General features: G+C 45.1%; 1 protein-coding gene across 5 annotated transcripts; it reads left to right on the top strand.

Annotated features, from left to right (window-relative positions):
- Positions 1 to 24,149, top strand: LOC135197881 (dipeptidyl peptidase 3-like). 5 transcript variants are annotated; one of them, XM_064225086.1, is made up of 3 exons: positions 705 to 832; positions 20,342 to 20,415; positions 21,593 to 24,149. In XM_064225086.1, the coding sequence occupies exon 3, from the start codon at positions 21,603 to 21,605 to the stop codon at positions 23,754 to 23,756; it is 2,154 nt and encodes a 717-aa protein (XP_064081156.1). In that variant the 5' UTR covers positions 705 to 832; positions 20,342 to 20,415; positions 21,593 to 21,602; the 3' UTR covers positions 23,757 to 24,149. The 5 variants fall into 5 exon arrangements, 4 of the variants coding, with proteins under 4 accessions (XP_064081155.1, XP_064081156.1, XP_064081154.1 ...); XR_010310673.1 differs by lacking the exons at positions 20,342 to 20,415; positions 21,593 to 24,149 and adding an exon at positions 20,189 to 20,335 and having other exon boundaries at positions 1 to 832; XM_064225085.1 differs by lacking the exon at positions 20,342 to 20,415 and having other exon boundaries at positions 675 to 832.
- Positions 24,150 to 24,156: the final 7 nt, after the last annotated feature.

The raw sequence follows: 24,156 nt of genomic DNA, 5'->3' as shown, positions 1-24,156 counted from the left end.
TCTTCCTGCAACCTGCAGATTTTCATGCTCGGTAAACCTGGCATCACGCCCAGCCATCCCTTTACATCGTGGTTAGATTTATATAAAAAACAGTATACAGCCACTTCATGTGTTTGACATGATTAGTACTACGGTATACAACCTAGAAAGGGTTCTAATGCTTTTAATCATGTCCACGTCTTATATCCAATCGTTATCTCACTCGCGTCTGCATTATCATGGCTGCTCTTATTTTCCAATGGTAGATTTTCATGACAAACGCAATCAGTTTCTTAAGGAAAACGAAACATTAAGTTTGTTCGGTTAAAAACGAGAAACTCATGGTTTAGAAAGCGCGTCATCTCCGTCTTAACACACCAGCAAAGAAATGGCAGGATATATAAGCAAGAGATTATATTACTGGAATATCTAGAATTAAAGACGAATGCAATTTACCATAGTATACTTAGTTTTAATGTATTGCAAAAATAACATTCGAAAATGTTTACTCATAGCGCATTACTAATGCTGACGAGTGTGCGAAATACAATATTGAATTTGCACTTTAAAACAGAACTCTGTCTCTCTCTTTTATTGGATTAATAGAAATAATTAAATCAGAGATAATTTACGTAGAAAAAATTCTAGCTGAAAAAATTTAATTGTCATAAGTTTTGCTTGGGTTGTACTGTACTAATTTCAACTCTGTCACAAATATTTTGCTTTGTTGCCATCTGTCACTGCCGGTTTGGTAAGGTGTGTTGCTCGAAGTCGATGATTCTTTCTGTCACTTTTGACTTCGTCCCTGACTGTCGAAAGTGAATTCTCGAAGACGCACTTGAACTTGCCAAGGGTACGTTCGTAATCTTGCAGTTTGTTACGTTCATTTAGTGTGTTCGTCTAAGTTACGTTGTGCTTTCGTCGGCATTTGTAGGTCTACAGTAGCTGTCGCAGTCGTATGTTGAGTTTGAAAATAGGCTAGCTAACGCTTTGGGTAAAAGTAGCTTTCGGTAAGTTGCATCGTAGCTATATGTTATTTTGTACATGTACACCTGTGTGTCATTCTGAAGTGGCCCCGAATTTATACATAGCTACTACTAGCTCTAGTAGGTAGGTAGACTGCAGCTTGGATACCTAGGCTATACCTAGGCTACCTATTAATTTTTGACCTCCCTCACGGTTAACCTGTTTCCAAGGCATGTTACAGTACTACCTAGTATATATCTAGGTAGTAGGTAGCTAAAGGTTCATTTAGCTAGGTAGCTCAACATCAGTAATGGAACCAATATTTTCTTGCATATGCACATTAACTTTTAACCCAATAGGTATGACTATCGTCACTGTCACACTACGATCAGTGTGTACAACCCCAAGAAAAGTACATTATAACACGTCCTGACACCGGAGTAGAGGTCTTTAGCTCCGTTTCTCACCAACAAGAAGTCGCGTCTGATGCCCATCTCCGATGTCAAGACGCGTTATAATGTACTTTTTTGGGGTTGTACACATTGATCGTACATGGTCCACCCCTGTACCATGCGGTTTTTACCCTATCTGTCTCTTTATCACTATTTTGATGGAAAAGAATAAGCATCATCATCAAAAGATTTAGGTATATAAATTTTCAGACGAAAGGAACTTTAGGATTTGAAAGCCTCCGTGGTCCCGCCCCCAGGGCTGACAGAAGGTTTACAATTATGCTATTGTGATACCTATGATTAAGAGAAATCTGGCATCTTTTATGTTCAAGAGTGAGCCGAATGGCTGGTGAGACTGTTGACATCACTGAAACAAAGCTAAGGGGAGCAACTAAATTTACTGCGATATTTGAAAATGAAGCGTCGATCATATCGATACCATCCTTGTGCGGCACTCAAAGCGTCAAGTTTAGCGACGCGCCTCACCTTGTGGGTAAATCGAAATTCAGCTTAGTTTAGGTATTAGGTTAAATAGGGCATCTTTTTAGGTCGTTATTAGGTATACTGTGTATTTGTCTCGTCAACACCAATTAATGACATTCAGCTAACCATTTTTGCCTCTTACTAGGTATTCTTATGGAATTTAAGTGACGAGTTTAGACTCGAGCATTAGGTAGCTAACCTGTAGGGTATTCACTGTATGGAAGTTTGTAGTGCATTAGGCCTTACTTAATACTATTTAAAATGAAAAGAAATGTCATTGCTTAGGTTAAAATACCGAATGGCTGGCCTCTAAAATAGGTAGTGCGACCACCTTCCCAAAAGTTGGACATTAGGCTAGAGCTATAGGCCTATGGCCTTAATTTGTGACATGGGAGAAAAAACTTACTTCGAGGTGTTGCTTCAACAGATAGTGGCTCTTGACTAATGTCTATCCTGGGTTATAGGACATGTTAAAATACTTTTTCGGGAAGATGGTCGTGCTACAGTAGAGGCCGGTCATTCGGTATTTTACCCTATACATCAGAACCAAGTAGATTTATAACGGAAAGGAATGTCATAGCTACCTACAATAGGCACATCAGAGCTACTTCATACACTGATAGATTCATATAGCCTAGTAAGCTACTGGAATTGGTCTTCTATTGTAGGTACCTAATAATTAGCCTTCAGCAGTGCACAGTAGGCATAACTTAAGGTTCTTTGCAGCATCTTTTCGGTTCCTAGCTGTAACCGTTTTCATTCCTTTTACTGTACATCCTTTCATATTCTATTTCTTGCATCTTACTTTCCTCATTCCTTTCTCCTTCTAGTATGGCGAATGATCAGCCTTTCTATATTGTCATGGTTATGATCTAATAGAAACAAATCTCACCCTCTTTCTAGCAGTAAAACTAATCTATTATGTACTTGTTTTAGCTTTATTGTCTCTGACATAATGGTCTTCATATCTTTTTAAAGTAATGCTGCTTTCAAACCCATTACTTTGAAAAAAGCCCAGAAGTCTGACAGCCCTTTGCTCGGCATTGCACAACTGGGAAAAAGTCGTAGGTGAGGCATACCTCCAGTCTGTGAGGAAGCTACTCGTCTCCCACTAATTAGTAAGTCTTCCTATGTAAAGACCTGCCGATGCTTTATATTCATGTTGGAATAAATGACAAATTTTAAAAGTAATTTGTATTTTTCTTAACTTACAAACCTCGGGTATACTTGCATAAACTGCCCACAACCAGCTACTCCTTTCATTCATTCACCTGGGCTATAAGGAAAGTGGTTATGTGACTCAGCGAAGGGAGGGGTGAGGGTACCTTTCACCTCTCTGGCAGGTAGTGCAGCTACCAAACATCCATGTTGTGCAGAATAATCTGCTGATTAACAGATCTCCTAGGGCTGGCCCAAAGGATTAGATTTTTTTACGTGGCTAGGAACCAATTGGAAACAGAACATACAGCTTATTGTGGGATCCAAACCACATTATATCTAGAAATTAATTTTTAATTACCAGAAACAAATTCTTCTGACTCCACGTCACGTTGGCAGAGCGGGGAATCGAACTCAGTACTACCAAATTAGTAGGCAAGCACATAAACAACTCATCCGAGGAGCTGATTCCTATGTAAAGACGTTCTGTTTGTATGTTAGGAAAAATACAAATTACTTTTAAAATTTGTCATTTTTGTAAACTTTTTAGCTAAGGAATCCGGCAACCTCATCATGTTCAGTGCCTATTGTCATATTTGTTCCGACACGGCATACAAACCTTCGGTCCTTTTACAATAGGAAGGTACTAGCGGCAGCTGGATAGGTCGTAAGCTTTCGAACAAAGGGGTTCGGTAGTTAACTGCTTGTCCGACAGGCGCGCAGCGTTCCGCGCGACTGGGAGGTAAACAAATCACTTTTGCTTTCGGCCTCGCAGTGGATGGACGTGTTGTTCGACGCTCTCTGCCCGCTTCTCGTCGTTTGCTTTCTGAGTATTTGGTTGTAATTGGGTATGAAAGAGTTATTGTAAGTACTATTATTCTCTTTTTTCATATTAATTGCTGCCTTCAATTATTGATTATGATGGAATCTCCTCGCCTCGCTACCCCACGGAGACTTTGCCCGGGTATCGAAGGGCGTAAATGCGGGAAGTTCAGATCGTTCCCGGAGATTGACCCTCATATTTTGTGTGCTCGGTGTCGGGGGCGCGAATGCACCCGAGCCGAGCCCTGTGATGTGTGTAATGATTGGTCGGAGGCGCAGTGGACTTTGTATGAGGGCAGGAAGAAGCGAAAGGCCTGCAAAGGAGTCGTCGGAGAGCTCTCCCGCGACTCCTTTGGTGACGGACACTTCGTCTTCTTTTCCTGCCGCCCGCTCAACTTCCCACGTCTCGCGCCGCCTTCCCCTCTGGGGGGGGTGTCCCTAGGCCTCTCCTCTCCTGACGTGTCGAGTGTGGAGGAGGGCGCTAGATACCCTGACGTAGAGTTGTACTCTGGGTCCTCTATCCGTTCGTCTTCGCGCGAACGGGTAGAGGATCCTTCGATCACCCGACTTTTGCTCCTCAGGTGCGGTTGCCGCGAAGGATGACCTCGGACAGGTGGGCATCGTTGGGGCTGCAGGGTGTGCCGAGTGTCCAGGGGCTGCTCTATCATCTCGCTGGCTCCGTGGCGGTCACCCATGCAACGGTCACGACCACCACCACGACCCTTACAACCCCTGGCTATGCTTCACCTCCTCACCATGGTGTACACCCAGCACGCGGTCTCTGTAACACCCACTACATCGGTGCAGGGGCCAGTCGCCGTAACTCGGGGGAGTGTGATGCCGACACCTGGGTTTGCCGTGCTGCCGCGACCGGACTTCATATGCCCGAAGAGCTCGCCCTGGACCTCCCACCGGTACCTAGGATGTCTGTGCCGCTGGTTCGACCACCTGTACCGCCCACACAGTCTGCCGTACCTGCCGTGACCACCAGCTGCTGTACCTGTACCTGCTTCCTGCTGTCTCGTCTGCCGTTCCTGTGATGTTCGCACCTGCTGATGTTTTTGTTTCTGTTCTGGCGCTTGCTCTCCCGATGCGGGTCTGTTCGGACAGGTACGTCCGGGCCCTGTTGCTTCGGCAACAGCAGCCCCGGCTCCGTCCTGGATGACAGACCTGACGTCGGTCCTGAGGAGGTTGACGAAGAAGAAGAAGAAGAGGAGGAAGGTGTCGTCGTCGTCTTCATCGTCTTCTTCGTCGTCGTGGTCGTCTGCCGCCTCTTCCCTTCTTCTTCTAAGGCTCCCCCGCCGAAGAAGAAGAAGGTCGCCTCCCCCCCCCCTAAGAAGTCTCCTTCGGGAACTTCTAAGGGCCCGTCTCGCTCTGGTGAGACGGGGGGTTCTTCCGCTGGTCGCCCTGCTCCTTCGGGAGCAGGACCCGTCTTCTTCTCCCGCAAGGAAGAAGACTACGGGGACCAGAGGGGTGCCGGCTAACACCGGCACTTCCTCACCTGCTGTCAGTGGTTTCGGCCACAGCAGCAGGGGGTGGTCCGGCTCGGCCGCTCGTTCGCGAGAGGTACCGAGTGTACGTCCGCTACCAGCGACCGTGCAGCCAGGAACCAGACCTCTGAGTCCACTCAGCGTCAGGTTCACGGCACGGAGCGGAAGACTGGTGACAGCCGCTCACGCGACTCTCACCAGGCAGCTCTCGCTCTCGCGGCGAGCAGCTGGCTACCCGGGACGGGGGACGTGACGGTCCATGAACGGCCACGGGATGAGGCTGGGAAGAGGTCCCCCCGTTCGCCGGCACCAGCACGGCTGGTACCAGCGAACTGACGCACCGTGAGGATACGCACCGATCTCACCGTGACAGTGGAGCTCGCCGGTCGCCTGACCGTCGCTCTCACAGAGAGCGATCGGGTACGGCGACCAGCACCAGCTCCTCTGACACACGAGACCGGGGCCTCCCCCGCTGTTTCTCGGTCCAGCCGTTCTCCACAGCGAGACGGCTCGACTAGGTCTACAGCTCGATCGCCACCGCGGGTTTGGCGATCGCCTGCAGTCCTCCAAGCCCACTGGTTCTACCAGCGAGCGAGGAGAGATGCGTCAGGTCTTCCTCTCCCATACCTTCAACCTCCTCGGGTTACACCGGGAGGGGCGAGGTATTGAGGAGTGATCGTGAGGGGTGCGCCCCTCAGGATCCCGCCACCGCGTCGTACGCACCAGGCTCGGTTCTCGGACCAGCCAGGTCGTACGCACAGGTGTTGGAGGAGACCGAGAGGGGGCTGTCGCTGCTCCTCTCCTTGAGGGAGGAGGGTCTCGGGAGGTGCTCCTGTTTGAGGCCTTAACTGGACGGTCCAAACTCCGCAGGATGCAGTCACTCCTGAGATCAGAGGAACTTTGCCGATCGTATTGCGCTGATTCGTCAGCACAACGACCTCGGGGAAGGATCGCCGCTCCCACCCACATCCGAGCCCTCAACGTTCCCGGCCTTCGAGGTCGTTCTTGGGGGGCCCGAAGAGGGAACCCAGACCGACGGTGGGTTTGCCGCGTTCGGAGCTTGCGGACTCAGTGCTGGACCAGGTTGAATCGCTTGTCTCCGGACAAGAACGGTTCGCTCAAGTCTGGCAGGTCGAGCAAGCTGCTTCCACCTCCTCTGCTACGACAGCGGCGGTTTTACGTGCCATCTGAGGACCCGATGCCGCCCAAACAGGTGAACCCGGAGTTAGCTAGGCTGACTCCGGGTGTGTGTCTGCAACAGCTCCTGTCCGAGAACCTGTGGTCGCAGCAAGAGGCACTCGGCCTGGAATCTACCGCCATGGCAGCTTTCCAGGCCGTCTCCTGGCTAGTTCCGTGGTCCCTCACAGTATCTAAGGTCGCAGCCAACTCCGGGGGAATTTCTCCCGAAGATGACTCGGCCTTCAGGAGAATTTGCCAGTCTGGGGGAAGAGCCATCTCCTTCCTTGCCCACCAGACGGTGAACCTGTGGGCCAACCTGGTTCTCCGACGAAGGACGCTGTCCTTACTCGGGTTTCCAGGGCGGCCGGGCGTGAAGCGGCGTTGGGACTTCGAAACTGACCTCTACGGAGGTTCCACGTCTCTCTTCCCAGGAGAGAATGGTGGACGCTGCGGTGGACAGACGGCGCACTGACGACAGTGACCGTCTGGTTCACCAGGCAGTCTCGAAGGCTTCTGGGCAGCCTCGGACTGCGGCCAAGTCTAAGAGCTCGGCTAGCGCTTCCTCGGCGGCTAAGACGGTTGCTGCGTCGAAGCCCCGGGGAATGACTCTGTCTTCTTCGACTTCTGGCAAGGGGAGCCGTAACCAGCCCTCCTCCCAGCCCTCCTCATCCCGTGGAGGCTCTGGGAAGAAGTCGAAGAAAGGGGGGAAACGCTAGGGACGGCGTTCCCCCTCACTGCTGCCGGAAGTGGGGGGGTGCCTGGCCAGCCATTGGGCAACTTGGCAGCGCTACGGCGCCGAGACCTGGATTGTAGATGTCCTTCGGGAGGGATATCTATTACCCTTTTTGAATCTCGGCCACCCCTCACCTCCAACCCGGTCCAACAGCAGTCGTACGTTCCAGGGTCATCGAAGGACGTAGCACTGAGACAGGAGATAATGACCATGCTGAGCAAAGAGAGCTGTAGAGATCGTCACGGATCAGTCACCGGGCTTTTACAGTCGACTCTTTCCTGGTGGAAAAGTCTACGGGGAAGGCTGGCGCCCGGTGATAGATCTCTCTCCCCTGAAACCGGTTTTGTTCGCCAGACCCGGTTCACGATGGAGACGGCACGCTCAGTGCTCGACTCCATCAGGGAGAACGATTTCATGCTTTCAGTGGACTTGAAGGATGCATATTTCCAAATACCCATTCATCAGTCCTCCAGAAAGTACCTCCGCTTCATCCTCGACGGGACGGTGTACCAGTTCGGGAGGGCACTGTGCTTCGGTCTCTCAACCGCCCCACAGGTGTTCACGCATGGCGAGTGTTCACTCTGGTGTCTGCTTGGGCCCATTCGCACGGGATACGTTCTGATGAGGTATCTCGACGATTGGTTAGTCCTGGCGAGCTCGCTCGCAGTTGCTACAGGACAGGGATCGACTGCTCGAGTTCTGCCACGATCTGGGGATCGTGGTGAACTTCGAGAAGTCCGATCTCGAGCCCAAGCAGAGGATGAAGTACCTGGGTATGCTGATCGACACGGTAGCAGGGCGAGTCTTCCCCGCAGACTCGAGATCAGCAGATTCAGGGAGGCAGCCAAACCAGTTCCTGTTCTCGGCAGGAACAGGTAGCTCAGCGATGGCAAGTCGTGATCGGACACCTGTCGTCGCTCGAGAAGTTAGTCCCTCACGGGCGTCTTCACCTGCGGTCTCTTCAGTGGAGACTAAAGGAGAGTTGGTCGCAGGCGACGGATCCCCCAAGCTTTCCAGTGTCACTGACACAGGAGGTGAGGCAGGACCTAGCCTGGTGGCTGGACGACAGGAACCTCTTAAGAGGAGTGCCTCTGCGCACTCCCCCCCCGGACATGCAGCTGTTCTCAGAACGCATCGACCGAGGGATGGGGCGCACACCTGGAGGAGTTGCTGACTTCAGGAGTGTGGGACGAGAACGACAAGCACCTTCACATCAATGTACTGGAACTCAAGGCAGCGTTTCTCGCTCTCCAAGAGTTTTCAGGACCGCTTGATGGGACACTCAGTGGTGTTGATGTGCGACAACACCACGGTGGTGGCTTACGTCAACAAACAGGGGGGCCTATAGTGTCTCTCCCGTTGTACCAGTGACTCGGCAGGTGCACGAGTGGGCTCAGGCACACTCAATAGAGCTGTCGGCCACGCTACATTCCAGGGAAGAGGAATGTAGTAGCAGACCACGCTCAGCCGTCGGGATCAGGTGATAGGGACCGAATGGTCTCTACACCAGGACGTGGTCGGAAAGGCTCTTCGACCTGTGGGGGCGACCAGTCGTGGACCTGTTCGCCACCCGGCACAACAGGAAGCTCCAGGTGTTCTTCTCGGCCGTGCCGGACCCATGGGCAGCTGCAGAGGACGCTCTTCAACACCCGTGGGACACCTCTTCGCCTATGCCTTTCCCCCCCCGTTCAGCCTGATTCGCAAGGTGATCAGTCGAGCACTGGTCACCCCGAATCTCAGGATGATCCTGGTGGCTCCCAAGTGGCCACAGGCCATTTGGTATCCGGACCTGCTGGCTCTTCTCGCAGGAGAAACCGAGAGAGATTCCCCTTGGCACAACCTTCTCGCCCAGCCACACGTCGAGCGGTACCACCGAGCAGTCCAGTCCCTACGTCTTCACGGGCTGGCTGTTATCCACCATCTCTTGCGAACGAGAGCTTTTCTCGTAGCGCAGCAACGAGATGGCTGGAAACGTCCGTCAGTCCTCTGCAGCTGTGTACCAGGGGAAGTGGGCCGTCTTCTGTGGTTGGTGTTGTAGACGGGGTCTATCTCCTCTCAGAGCCACTCTTCAGCAGGTAGCGGATTTCCTCGTTTTTCTTCGCCGAGAGAAGCTCCTCTCAGTCCCCACAGTCAAAGGATACAGAGCCGCCTTGGCGCTCGTCTGAAACTGAGGGGGTTGGACATCTCGAACTCGTTCGAGATTTCCGTTGCTTATGAGGAGCTCGAAAGGTCTTGCCCACCCAGGGAACTCAGGCTCCCCCTGCGTTGGGATTTGTGTCTCGTCCTTAGGAGTTTTGACTCGAACGCCGTTCGAGCCACTCCGGGAGTCGTCAGACAGGGATCTGACCCTCAAGACCCTCTTCTTGCTGGCCCTGGCATCGGCGAAGAGAGTAGGGGAACTTCATGGTCTTTCCTATGATGTACGACACTCCAGGGGGGGGATGGGGATCCGTGACGCTCGATTTCGTCCCGAACTTCGTTGCGAAGACTCAGAAACCGTCGGTCCCTGACGACAGGTCGAGTCATTCACGATTCCCTCCCTAATGGACTTCACCGATAATGATGCGGATGAGATGCTGCTCTGCTGGTCCTGTGAGGGCGCTACGGCGCTATCTGAAGAGAACTCGACACCTCAGGCCTGAGTGTCGACAGCCTCTTCCGTTAGCACCGGGGTCTCCAAGAAAGAGGGTATCCAAGAACACTCTTTCTTTCTGCTGCGTGAGGTCATCAGGAGGGCGTTATGAGGCTGATGGTAGTGACGAACATCCGTACGTCCCGTCCGAGAGCTCACAAGTCAGAAGTATTGGCCCGTCGTTGGCGTTCCGTAAGACTTCTCCGTGGCGCAGGTCCTGAAGGCAGGGGTCTGGTCTAACCAGACTACCTTTACGTCCTTCTACCTCGGATATTGCCCACAGGTCCTTGGATACATTTTCCTTGGGACCCGTGGTGGCTGCTCAACAAGTTGTGTAGCTAACCCAGACCCTCGCAGGCTGAACAGCATCGAGTCCTGGTGTGACTGTGTGGATGGATGTGTGAGTGAGTGAGTGACTGGCTCTCTCTTCCCATCTTTTCCTTCCCCTCTACCTGTGGGCAGAGGGCCATGGTCGTCACTACGCTGGATGAGGACGAGATGCAGGTGAGCTATATGACAGAGCCCCATCCTATCCCTTTCACTAGGGATAGGAGCAGAATATCCACCACTTCCTTCTCCACAGGGGGGGAAGTGGATGCCTACAAGAGTCAAACCCATGACTTTATATTTGCTCCTGTACAGGAACAAGTTCTTACATTGCTGGTACGAAGAGATACGCATGCCTCTCTCTTAGTACTCGGTCCAGAGGTCTGACCATTGATCCTGCGGTGCACACCCCGATCAATCGGACAGAGGCTTGGATCCCTCCCTCGCTCTTACGACCAGGGAGGCTTCCAAGGTTGGGCGAACACCAGTCTGTTCACAAAAGACTCAGATTCCTCCCACCAAGAAGTGAGTCTTCCTATTGTAAAAGGACCGAAGGTTTGTATGCCGTGTCGGAACAAATGACAATTTGTCCAAAATTGCATTTTTCCTAACTATACAAACCTGAGGTCCTTTTACACATAGCCCCACCTCATGCCACCCCTCACTCTGCAGTTTTTGCTTGGGCCAAAAGCAAAAGTGATTTGTTTACCTCCCAGTCGCGCGTCGCGCGTGCGCGCCTGTCGGACAAGCAGTTAACTACCGAACCCCTTGTTCGAAAGCTTACGACCTATCCAGCTGCCGCTAGTACCTTCCTATTGTAAAAGGACCTCAGGTTTGTATAGTTAGGAAAAATGCAATTTTGGACAAATTGTCATTTTTCTCTTATTTTTCTGTCTTCTCCCAACCAGTTCTTTAGTTATTTTTTATGAAAATGCAAATGAACTTTCACAACTTTCTCTAACCATCAATCTTTTTGGTGCTCAAATTGTTACAAACTTGACAGATTGCATTGCTTAACAGCATCTGAAAAATAATTTGTGTTGTGTAGATTTTCTAATTCTTCAACCCATTTTGTACTTAAGTTCTCCTGTCCCTTCATTATAGGATTCAGTCTGAGGCAGTTTTCTTTGATCAGAGTCCCTGATATGTTCTCATCCTCTATGGTCTTTAATGACTTTTTTTTTCTTCTTTGCTTCTTTAAGAACTCTTTTAGCCACTATTACATTAAGCTGAAAGCAAAAGATCTTTCTGGGTGGCATCCTTCATAGACCCCATTGTGATACCACTTCCCACATTTATTATATGGAAAATGGCAGTCTGTTGACTATATGGTTCAGGAAGCATATTTATTGCTTCCATTTTATTCTTGTTCTGGTCTGGCATGCAAACTGGCCTTTTGGTTGCTTCATCCCATTGCCCTTTACACTTGAAAAATATCTTATATGAAGTGCATAATGATAAGTTTTTATTTTTAAATAGTTAGAAGTCTGGTTTATTTAGCAGAACCTTAGAAAATTGGAAAATTTACTTCAAGCTGTAGGTCGAGTTGCTGAATGCACTCCAAATAAAAATGAGAAAGTTACCTTAAAAAGGTTTTTTTGGTACTAGTACATTTTGTTAAGATTTTGGATTTTGAAGTTAGCCGAGCAGTATTTTCACAACAATGCAAAAAATTACAAGTTCATACTCACTGACTTCTCCCAATTTCTGAAAGTTATCTTTACCCTGATACAGTGCTATCATAAATGATTTAACTGAAGCTGTGCTAGGATTTTGTGACCTCTTCCAAATCCTTTAATGCTGACACTGAGTTTCAGGAAGGCTCCTCATCTTAAATATTTTCTCCCAGATTAACTACGTATGATTATAGAGCAAACAAGGTGAGTGTGTCGTACAGTAAAATCTTAATTTACTGAGAATTGTCGTGATTAATTCTGGACACTAAGTCGTCTTGACTTGTATCATTGTTTGTTAATGTGAGGTAACCCTTGCATATCTGGAGTACCAGAAGCTGATAACGCTGGTCATTTTAGTTAGGTCAGTTCACTGGAAAAGAGGTATAGGTTGCATTTCTCATAGCTAAAATACTGCTTTGTTTAGGTTCCTGTTAAGTCACCAGTACCATTTATGCCTTTGGGGTAAGTATATATTAGTGTTTGAATACAGTTTAAACATGATTATTGGGCAATACAGTTGCTGTGTTTATTAATCCTACTTAGTTTGTGCTTGAGAAAATATTTCCCGAGTGTTAAATGCATTCCTTGTAATACGTAATGTCAAGATGTAGGGAAAGGATAATGCAGTACCACACAGTACTTATGATATATTCAAGATCAGTTGATAAAGCTATCTGTTATGCTGTCAGTAGGTGGATTAACAAAATTGAAGTGGATAAGTACTAATTTCTAGATAAAAAAAAAAGGCAGGTACTAAGTATCTTAATTTTTTGTTAAGTGCTTGACCATTGGAACTGATCTCAGAATATGGTTCTGCTGCACTGTGGTGCTTTGCAGAACAGTACTTTATATTGTATAGAGTTTCACATAAGTGACTTACCGAACAGTTACATAGCTTATAGCTTCTTACCTACGGCAGTCGAAATTCAAATTGTTGGCGCCAGCGGCGTTGCTATCTTAAGTATAGGTGATACAAGACCCGCCCACATCCGGGAACCCTGGGTACTGCTAGCCTTCTACCGTCAATTTTCGTTTCTGCCGCTCACGGGGTAACACACGTGAGATTTTCGCTGCAGTCTCCTGCGTCGCCATTTTGGATTTTGGTTTTGGTTTGGTGATGTACAAGTTTTTGGTTTTTTCTTGCCAGTTAGCTATCTCTATTCAGTTTTTTCGTCATTATTGCTAATTATGTCAGATTCTAGTTCATCTGCTGTAAGGTTTTGCAGCGCTGGCTGCAAAACAAGATTAGCTAAGTTATGTCACGATCCGCACTCTAAGTGCACTAAATGCAGAGGGCAAAATTGTAGTGGTATGGATGTGACATGTGATGAATGTAAAGAAGTTGGATGAAACAGGGATGGAAGGCGGTTAGATCGCATGCTGAGAAAATGGAGAAAGATAGGAAGAGGAAGGCAGCTCTTAGGGCTAGTAGTAAGAATAGGTTAGAAACTACTCCTGTTCCTTCGGAGACAAATAAGTCTTCTCTTGCCTCTCCTTTATTAGAGAATATTTCTCCAATTAATAGTCCTCCTACTTCTCCTTTGATTACCCTCCCCTGTTCAAGTTGCCCATGTTTCCGAACCCAACACCATTGCCTTGCTTGAGTCTAAGATGGATAAAAAGTTCGAAGTGTTAGCTGAATCAGTTATGAAGTTAGGAATGTCTTTTAAAGCTTTCGTAGATAGTACAGTGAAATCTAGTGCAGTGCAAAGTGTTAATGTTGCGCCTGAGGAGGCGGTTGTCCGTTCCCCCTCGACTCCCAGACGAAGGTCACTGTCCCGCTCCCCCCGCAACCGGGAGAAGACATACCGGAGGTCGGAAGGAGTCTGGGGGAGTTTTGCCCACGGTCAGCCGTCGACTCCGACGACTCTCTGGGTGTCCGTCCAAAAAGATGTGGAAAGGTGTTAGTGTTTGTGATTCTCGTCTGTCTTCTGATTCGGAAGTGCAATCGCCAGTGCGCAAAAGGCGAAGTGATTTGGTGTCTCGACCGTTAAAAAGACATTCGATTCTTGTGCGGGTGATTCGTCACCGACTCCTGTTAAGAAGTCTAAGAGGCATTGGAGTCCTCAACCTTCGTGTAGTTTTGCTCCGGATGTGATATTTAGTGAATCTCCTCCGCAGTCGCATTTTTCGGCTAAAAGCAATGGCTCTCGGACTAAACTTCGTGATTAATTCACGATCGCTCGATCTCCCAAGCGAGTCTCGGTCGCAGTTTCGGCTCGGTCGCCTCGTTCGACTCCGTATTACTGTCCAGAGAAGCGTATTCGCTCGTCTTTGTTCGACTCCCCTCGCCGTGAGTCGATAGGAATTTCGACTGGTTGTTCGCCTGTGTCGACTCGTGGTGCGGAGACTTCACCTGTTAGAAAGAATCGTTCTTCGACTGAAAGACCATCGACTTCTACAGTGTTAGACGATTCTACCTTAGCTCCATTTAAGAAGCATTTCCAGGATCTTATGAGTTTGTTGAAATCCTCCACCGGGGTAGAACATAAGCCTGATTTCGACTGCTTCCGTGCAGTCTGAAGAGGAAGCTTTGGATCAAGATGACAAGGATTCGTCGGCTTATTCGAGTCTTCTTAAATTTTTCCTGTCCATTTATCCAGATTACTTTGAACCTGCTTCTCCGTCTTCACCGCCTTCAATGTTCGTTAAAGATACGAAGACAGCGTATTCGTGTCTACCTAAACTGGTTCTTTCTCAGTCCTCGAAGCAGGCCCTCAAGGAGTCAACGGAGTGGCTTTCTAAGAAGAGGGAAACAGGTAAGGCTTAGTTTGCTTTCCCACCTTCTAAGCTTCAGAGTAAAGCGTATCGCTTCTACGCAACTGGAGAAGTTCCTTCTTTGGGAGTGTCTGCCTCCTCCCAGGGAGACTTCTCCGGTTTAGTGGACTCACACCGAAGAGCAGCTTTTTCGTCAGCTAAAATTTTGTTTTCTTCTTCAGAGCTGGACCATTTGGTGAAGAATATTTTTAAAGTATTTGAGGTATTTAGTTTTTTGGACTGGACTATTGCCTTTTTAGCTCGCAAGATTGAAGACTGTCAGTCTTTAGAAGAAGATTTTGCCACAGACTGGTTAGGAGTTCTGTCCTGTGCGGATAAGGCTGTTAGAGATGGTTCAGGAGAATTAGCAGCCCTTTTCACAATGGGAGTGATGAAGAAGAGAGAAAGGTGGTGTTCTTTCGTGTCTAAAGGAGTCACTAATAACCAGAAGTCGGCTCTCATGGTTTGCTCCTCTCTGTAAATCTCATCTTTTCCTGAAGAAACCATTCAACAAATTCTATCGGATTTAGAAAAGAAATCTACTAATGATCTCCTTCTTCAGTCTTCCAGACGTCGAAAGAGCCTACTCCGACAGGAGCTAAGTCTTCTCCTCTTCAGAAGCATCCCTTTCGAGGGAATGAAACCCTAAACCTAAGTGGCAACGACCCAGGACTAATTTGCGTCCACAGTACAAGTCCTCAAAGAAACCTCCCCCCAAACCTTCGGACAAGTGAGAAGTCATTCCTTCACGTGCAAGTAGGGGCAAGACTCCATCTTTTTTGGGAAGAATGGAGTCGAAGAGGTGCAGAGCAATGGGTAGTTCAAGTTCTTCGAGAGGGATACTCGATTCCTTTTGTTTTAGATCCTCCTCTCTCCGATACACCAATCAGCTTAACAGCATATTCTCCAGGATCAGAGAGAGCTTTGGCTTTAGCAGCAGAGGTCAATGCACTCATCAAGAAGGGAGCAATAGAGGAAGTCCTCGACAGTTTCTCAGGGATTCTACAACAGACTCTTTGTAGTTCCCAAAGCCTCGGGAGGTTGGAGGCCAGTGCTAGATGTAAGCGCATTGAACCTTTTTGTGCTGAAGACAAAGTTCAATATGGAAACAAATCATTCTGTGATGTCGGCACTTCGCCCAGGCGATTGGATGGTGTCCCTGGACATGAAGGACGCCTACTTCATGTCCCGATTCACCAGAGTTCAAAGAAGTTCCTGAGATTTGTGTTCGAAGGGAGGACGTATCAATTCAGAGCCCTTTGTTTCGGCCTTTCGACGGCCCCTCAAGTATTTACTCGTGTTCTTGCTCCATTGGGGAAATGGCTGCATATGTTGGGCATAAATGCAGCATTTTACCTGGACGACTGGCTTCTCAGATCGGGTTCGAGGACACATTGCGTGAAGGATTTACGGAAGACACTGTCATTAGCGAGTCAATTGGGAATTCTCATCAACCTGGAGAAGTCTCAATTAGTGCCGTCCCAGAAGATCCCCTATTTGGGGATGATTCTGGACTCTCAGACTTTTCGGGTTTTTCTGTCCCCGAAAAGAATAGAATCTTGCCTCAAAAAAGTGAGCCAATTCCTGAACCGTCAGTCCTCCTCCGCCTTGGAATGGATGAGTCTTCTAGGGACGTTATCATCAGTAGAGACGTTTGTAAAGTTGGGTCGTCTTCACTTGAGATCTCTTCAGTTTTATCTCAAAGCGAGTTGGTGTCGGAAGTCTCAACCAGACACGTATTCGTTCCCAGTGTCGGAAGAGATCAAGAACGACTTGAGATGGTGGATGTCGAGGGAAAAATTGCAAGAGGGTCTCTCCCTGACATTAAGGAACCCAGACGTAGAATTATACTCCGACGCATCGGACAGAGGTTGGGGAGCTCTCCTAGGGACCAAAAAGATCTCAGGATTATGGTCAGAGAAAGAGAGGTTGAATCACATCAACATGAAGGAGTTGAAGGCGATTTGGTTCGGTCTGCAAGCATTCGCTCCTTTGGTCGTGGGAAAGAGAGTGGCAGTATACTCCGACAACACCACCGCTCTATCTTATATCAGGAATCAGGGAGGAACCCATTCATTCTCCCTCAACAAAGTCGCAGAAGATCTCCTTCTCTGGTCTCAAGATCAGGATATTTCCCTCGTTCCGAGGTTTGTACAGGGGAAGTTAAATGTACTGGCGGACAAACTCAGTCGAGTAAACCAAGTTCTTCCCACGGAGTGGACATTGCAAGACAAAATTTGTCAGGAACTGTGGAAACTTTGGGGAAGACCTTCAGTGGATCTGTTTGCCACGTCGAGGAACAATCGACTTCCGATCTTTTGTTCCCCAGTTCCAGATCCTCTTGCTTGGAAGACCGACGCATGCTTCAGGATTGGACGGGTCTAGACGTTTACGCCTTTCCCCCATTTGGAATGATCAGAGAGGTGTTGAACAAGTTCCTCTCACATCAAAATGTGTCAATGACGTTGATAGCACCATTCTGGCCCAGGAAAGAGTGGTTTCCAGACCTTCTCAAGTTGGTTATAGACCATCCCAGACTTCTTCCTCAGTATCCTCGGCTACTCAAACAGCCCCACTTCGACAGGTATCATCAGAATTTGTCCGCTCTGTCACTGACAGGGTTCAGACTGTCCGGAAACTCGTCAGAGCTAAGGGGTTTTCTCGTAGAGCGGCAGAGGCTATTGCTAACTGTCGAAGAAGCTCTTCTGCCAAGCTTTACCAATCGAAGTGGGGAGTCTTTAGGACGTGGTGCAGAAGACATAATTTCTCGTCTTCTAAAACCTCTGTGACAGAAATAGCTGATTTTTTGCTGTACCTTAAAGAAGTTAAGAACTTGTCGGTATCGACAATTAAAGGGTACAGAGCTATGCTGTCCTCAGTGTTTAAGCATAGAGGGCTTGACACCTCCTCTAACCAGGATATTGGAGATTTAATTAAATCTTTTAATACAGTAAAAGTATCCAAGAAGGATAGTGTGGACTGGAACTTGGACGTAGTTTTAACTTTTCTGATGTCTTCACGATTCGAGCCACTTCGTGAAGCGTCTTTGAGAGATGTAACGAGGAAGGCACTTTTTCTCTTCGCTTTGGCTACAGCAGGAAGAGTGAGTGAGTTACAAGCCATCCACAAAGAGGTGGGGTTCAAAATCGTAATGCGGTTTGTTCTTTTGTTAACGAATTTTTAGCAAAGAACGAATCTCCCTCTAAACCCATGGCCTAAATCTTTTGTACTTAAGGGATTATCTAATATAGTGGGTCCGATGGACGAAGAATATTTACTATGTCCTGTCAGAGCTCTGAAATGTTACCTGTCAAGGACACAATCCGTTAGAGGTAATTCCGACCGACTTTGGTGTTCGGTTAAGAATTCTGCAAAACCCCTCTCCAAGAACGCTATTTCGTTCTTTTTGAGAAGTCTGATACTGGAGTCACACTCTCAAGTCCAAGATCAGACTCTAAATGTGCTTAAGGTGAAAGCACATGAAATACGTGCAGTGGCGACATCCTTAAGCTTCAAGCACAATATGTCGCTTTCCTCGATTCTTCAATCTACGTTTTGGAGATCGAGATCTGTGTTCGCCTCATTTTACCTGAAGAATGTAGAGGCTACCTATGATAGTTGTTGTAAATTGGGTCCTTTGTCGGTAGCGGGCATGGTGTTGGGAAAGGAAACATAGGGGAACTTTCTATCTTCTACTGTCTCCTCGCCTTGTTATAGGTTGTAGTCGTGGGCAGACTGGAGGCTCATAGTACTTTGGAGAACCTTCCAGATCTTATTTATTTACTTTTGAGTATGTCATTATTTTTGGTATAGGTGATGGTCTGTTGTTTTTTTTTTTTTTTTTTTTTTTTTTTTTTTTTTTTTTTTTTATCTGGTTTTTGAAGCCCAGGGCAAGGGCATTATCTGTTTTTTAATATTTTGTCAACCAACGGTCTTGTCCATGGTTACAAAATCCCACTAAGTAGGAACGACCCTGGCCTATACTGCCACGTCTCCTACGAGTGATGAGAGCGCCAACCAGAGGCAGTATTCTACTGCAGCTGCTCTCTCACAAGGTAGGGTACTGCAACATTTGCTGTTTAATGTGGTCTTACTGTCATTTTTATGTAGTCCATCTACCCTCCTTCCGGGTAGTTTGGATTCAGCTATGTAACTGTTCGGTAAGTCACTTATGTAAAAATGATATTTTCATGATAAAATAAAGTTTCACATATACTTACCGAACAGTTACATAATCAAAGCCCACCCACCTCCCTACAGATGGACGTGGCGGCTAAACGAAAATTGACGGTAGAAGGCTAGCAGTACCCAGGGTTCCCGGATGTGGGCGGGTCTTGTATCACCTATACTTAAGATAGCAACGCCGCTGGCGCCAACAATTTGAATTTCGACTGCCGTAGGTAAGAAGCTATAAGCTATGTAACTGTTCGGTAAGTATATGTGAAACTTTATTTTATCATGAAAATATCATTTTCAATGGTACATATGTTCAGGTGCCCCAAGAATAGTTTGTGCATTAATTTTTTTAAAACGGTAAGTATTTGCATTGGTTGTCATATGCTGGACCATCAGAATTGATCTAAACATATGGTACTTCTGTACAGTGGTGCTTTGTGCAACTATATATTTTTAGGTTTCAACTACATCATCATTTAATTTAGTTATCATATTTGACCTAAAACTATAGTTTGTGCTTTAATTTTGTTTTTAGACCTACATACTAGGTAAATAGAGTACTACATTATTTTTATTTGCTCGAATTTATCTAAAAACATGGTACTTCTATCAGAATTTATGTAGAAATATGGTACTTCTATGTAATGGTACTTTGCACTTATTTTATTTTAGGTATCAATTGCATTATTGTTGTTTAGTTGCTGTATTTGTCTTTAGACTATTTATGAATGACTGAACCTAGAAGTTATGCTTCCTACATGGTAAATAAAGGGTTTTACCTTTAAAGTTTATTTTTTAAAGTACGGTACTTTAGGAATTCATTAGTAATGATAATACTATTTAGGAATGATGATATTTAGAACAGTGTTTATATGGTCTGCTTCATTACTAAACTAGTACGTAAATCGTATCATGCTAGAGATTGCATTAGCTTATTTACATCAGTTATAAAATCCATACATAACCCACCATTTGGTATACAATAGTACATACCTATTAAGTCTCTACTTTTAGAACCCAAAATTAGGCCTAACATAATACATACCTGTACTACACTACTGTAAAGTGTGCAGTACTTTCACCTTGGCTTTAAAACATATACTAAAGGATTATGACGTTAACCCATAAGTAAAATGAGAATGAAAGAAATTCAGTATAGTATATACTATACAAATAGTACTGTCAAAATTCAGGAAAATTAATGTAGTACATATCTGTACAGTATACTGTATACATAGTGTGTAAATGGGATGTGCAGTTCCCACTATTTAAGAAAACCCAGTCACAAAGGCCTGTTTTTACTAATGTTCTTAGAAAATAATCCTTTAAAGTGGACTTAATAGTTTCCATTCCTACAGGAATAAATGGAACACATTGGTGGAGCAGTGGCAAAATCAATGAACAGATGTTGGGTTATTTCAAGAAGTGTGCTTAAAAAGAAAGTTTTTCTATCAAAAAGTAGGATATCCCTTTCTATTAGTAATCGAAACCTTTCGTTTTTTTGCCCTAAGCCATTGAATGCCACAATCTATAACCTTCGCTCTTCATTAGCTTCAAATTCGATTCTTCGAGGATATAGTTGCAGGTCAGTGTTAGATTAGGTTTTTTCAGATTTAATTTTTTGCTTCCCAGGTGATGCATGGAAACTTCAATGAAATATATAGAGATAATTTCAGAAATAATTTGTGGTTGTAATTTGTATAATAACAGTTGAGACCAAATTTCATAGCTTGAAATTATAGATGGGAACGATGTAATTACATGGTTATCAGCACATACAACAAAGAATTATTGTTAAAATCCTGTACTATTCGATACTGCATCGTTTCACACACTCGAAAAGAAGTTAAAGATTATTACATTTTCTCATATTTTATCCTAGATTGTAAAGAAAAATTACCTTGTTTTTTCCTGTATAAAAATAAGTTTGAAAGTTTATCAAATTATTCCCTTCTTATACACTTTAAGCCAAGTTAACCTTTCAAGTACATAGGCAGTCTTTTCTCATAGTATAAGCAATTAGTAAGTGTTTAGAAAAATTTTGTTATTGTAATATTATGTTCTTTCAGGGGTATTATTCTTCAGCTTGAATTACTTCAGCTTGAATTATACTTTCAGGTCTTATCCATAAAGAATAAGATATAATTTAAGTATTAAACAGCACAGAATTTTTAAAAATCTTAGTACGTATTTGACAGGACTGTTATATACTTCAAGATATTGAATTTTGTTGTTAGCATGTTTTTTTAATGTTGAAAAGTGTCAAACTTTTTGCCTTCAAAAAATAAAACCTTGAAAAGGGAGATTTGAAGAAAATGCCTTTATTACCAAAGATAGTATTCTTTAAACTTGCAACATATGTCTCAGTAGCCTGGCATGAGTAACAGTGGGTTATTGATGCCTGCGAGTCGCTAGGGATGGTTTCAAAGATGATTTTAAGATTTGATATGTTTTTGGAATGACACTAGAAACTGATGTTAATGCCTGGCTGTCATCATATAACCTAAAAAAAAATTTTTTTTAATGAATCCATAAGCTGAGAGACTTGTGTTAAGGTCCTCTAATTCTCATGTCCTTTGCTATGATTGTTTATCTGAGGCAGTAGTAGGGTACTCTATTGGAAAAGGTTATGTTTATCTGAGGCAGTAGTAGAGTACTCTATTGGAAAAGGTTAAATTGTCATGAAGTTCATCTGTATGTTACAGCTGTGAATTATAGAATGTGACCATAAATATTTGGTAACGTAATTTTTCTCCCAACAGATATTGCAGTATGGCCACTCAACATGAACTACCTCTTGACACCCCAATCATATATTTGAAGTGTGAAGAAGCTTTTGCAGGACTCACATCCCGGGAACGTCGATATGCACATCACCTCTCACGGGCTTCATGGTGGGGTGGCCTTATTGTCCTGTGCCAAACCTCACCAGAATCTCCTACAATTTTTAATCTTCTGACACGAGTGTTGAGATCACAGCCTATTGATACCCTTAAAGATATAGCAGTAAACAAAATAGGCTTTACTGAAGATGAATTCAAACTTTTAATTATCTATTATTCAGGTCTTGTTTATAACCTTGGTAACTACCTGGGTTTTGGAGACCGTAAATTTGTCCCCAGTGTAAGCCGAGAGAAGTTAGAGTCCCTAATCAAAGCGTCTAAAGCCTATTTAGAAGCTCCAGATGTCATTCAAAATTACTTAAACCGTGGGTTGGGGCCTCTGTACAACTTAGAGGAAAATAAAAGGTTCCTTGGTATGCCTACTTGTGGTGTTACTATGTATTTTACACCCAATTGTACACAAGAAGATGCAGACCTTGCTAAGGAGTACATGGCTGCAAGGAATATTGAAGCATGGAACAATAGGTTGCTAAAATATGAAGAAGATGGCCAAGTTGTATATGATATTCGCTTAGCATCAATTGAAAAAGGAGAAAAAAAAGGTATAACAGTTGAAAATGATGAATTCCAGGGTCACAAATTCAGAGTCAGTCGTGGTGATTATTCCTATTTTTTGAAGATGATGACGGATGAGCTTAAATTAGCTAAGGAGTATTGTGCAAATGATTGTGAAGTACACATGCTTGATAAGTATATTGAATGCTTTACACAAGGGTGCATACAGGCTCACAAAAATGGTTCCACTTTCTGGGTCAAGAACAAATCTCCTGCTGTTGAAACTTACATGGGTTTCATAGAAGTGTATCGCGATCCAACCAATCAGCGAGCTGAATTTGAATCATTTGTTGCTGTTGTTAATCGGGAACAGTCCAGAAAGTTTGATACACTTGTAAGCAGAGCCGAAAAGGAGTTTTTGCCTCTGCTACCTTGGGGTAGGGAATTTGAAGAGGATGTATTTATGCGTCCAGACTTCTCTTCCCTAGATATTTTGACATTTGCTTCATCAGGTTTGCCTATTGGTATTAACATTCCCAACTATAAAGATGTGAAAGAAGAACAAGGATTCAAGAATGTAAGTTTAACTAATGTAATGGCAGCTCGAACTGGAATCAAGGGTGGCCCATTTTTGTCGGAGTCCGACCATGCTTTGCGAGAGAAGCATGGGGCATTAGGACTTGAAATTCAAGTTGGGCTACATGAGTTGTTAGGGCATGGATGTGGCAAATTTTTGAGAAGAAAGGATGATGGTACCCTGAACTTTGACCCAGCTAAAGTAAAGAACCCATTCACAGGTGGTGAAGCATCATTCTATGAAAAAGGAGAAAATTACAATTCACGCTTTACTAATTTGGCAAGTGCTTATGAAGAGTGTAGAGCAGAAACTGTTGCATTATATCTTGGACTTGTGAATGATATTCTAGATGTGTTTGGAGTACCTGCGGGGGATAGAGATGATTTAAAGTATGTAATGTGGTTGGATATGATGTATGCTGGCCTTAGAGGATTAGAGATGTACCAACCCAGTCAGGGAAAGTGGGGTCAGGCTCACTCACAAGCACGTTATGTTATTTTGCGTGTTGCCTTAGAAGCAGGTGAAGGCTTGGTTAAAGTCGTTGAAACTACTGGTGATGATGGGCTTCCAGACCTAATTCTCACTCTTAATAGAGAGAAAATTGAAAATGTGGGGCATAAAGCCATGGGTGAATTTCTGCGCAAGTTACAAATTTATCGTTCAATGGGAGAGACTGATGCTGGCCGAGCCATGTTTGAAAAATATTCAGAAGTACCATCAGATGGACCTTACCCATTTGCAAAATGGCATGAGATTGTTGTAAGGAAACGCCGACCTCGTATGGTCCTGGCAATGCCTAATACCAGAGTTGTAGGAGATGACGTTGAGCTTGTTTCCTATCCAGAAAGCTATGATTGTGTAGCTAAATCCTGGGTTGACAGGTTTAATAACCAAGATTTTGACAGCATAGAGACTGCACTTATGTCTCACATAGACAGTTGGACAAAATAATTCCTTGAAGAGGTAAAGTAAGCATTTTCTTATGTGTACAAAATAATATATAATACCAAGTACAGTATATTTTGTCATGTCAGACTTTATATCACACAGATTTGATATCGTGTAATACCGTAATTTTATACGACCTACCTTTGAATGTTTCAATTTTCATAGCTCAATTTTGCTGCAGTTGTTTTTGTTACTCATTACATTTTTATCACTAATATTAATGAAGTGTAAAACCAAGTTGGCAAAGTGTGAAGTCTTGCAATTAATAAGGTACAGTTTTAGACACTTGAATCAGTAAGCAGCTGATTTAAGAAATATTGTATTTGTTGGAATTTGTAATAGATTATTTAAATTGATTTCTTTATGGTATTTCAGTACATATATTATTTAATAAAATTATAAT

This window comes from Macrobrachium nipponense, chromosome 21 (assembly GCF_015104395.2).
Source record: "Macrobrachium nipponense isolate FS-2020 chromosome 21, ASM1510439v2, whole genome shotgun sequence".
In the NCBI taxonomy this organism is placed as follows: Eukaryota; Metazoa; Arthropoda; class Malacostraca; order Decapoda; family Palaemonidae; genus Macrobrachium; species Macrobrachium nipponense.
The sequence above is the reverse complement of the archived record's forward strand: the minus strand, read 5'-3'. Positions and strand labels throughout refer to the sequence as shown.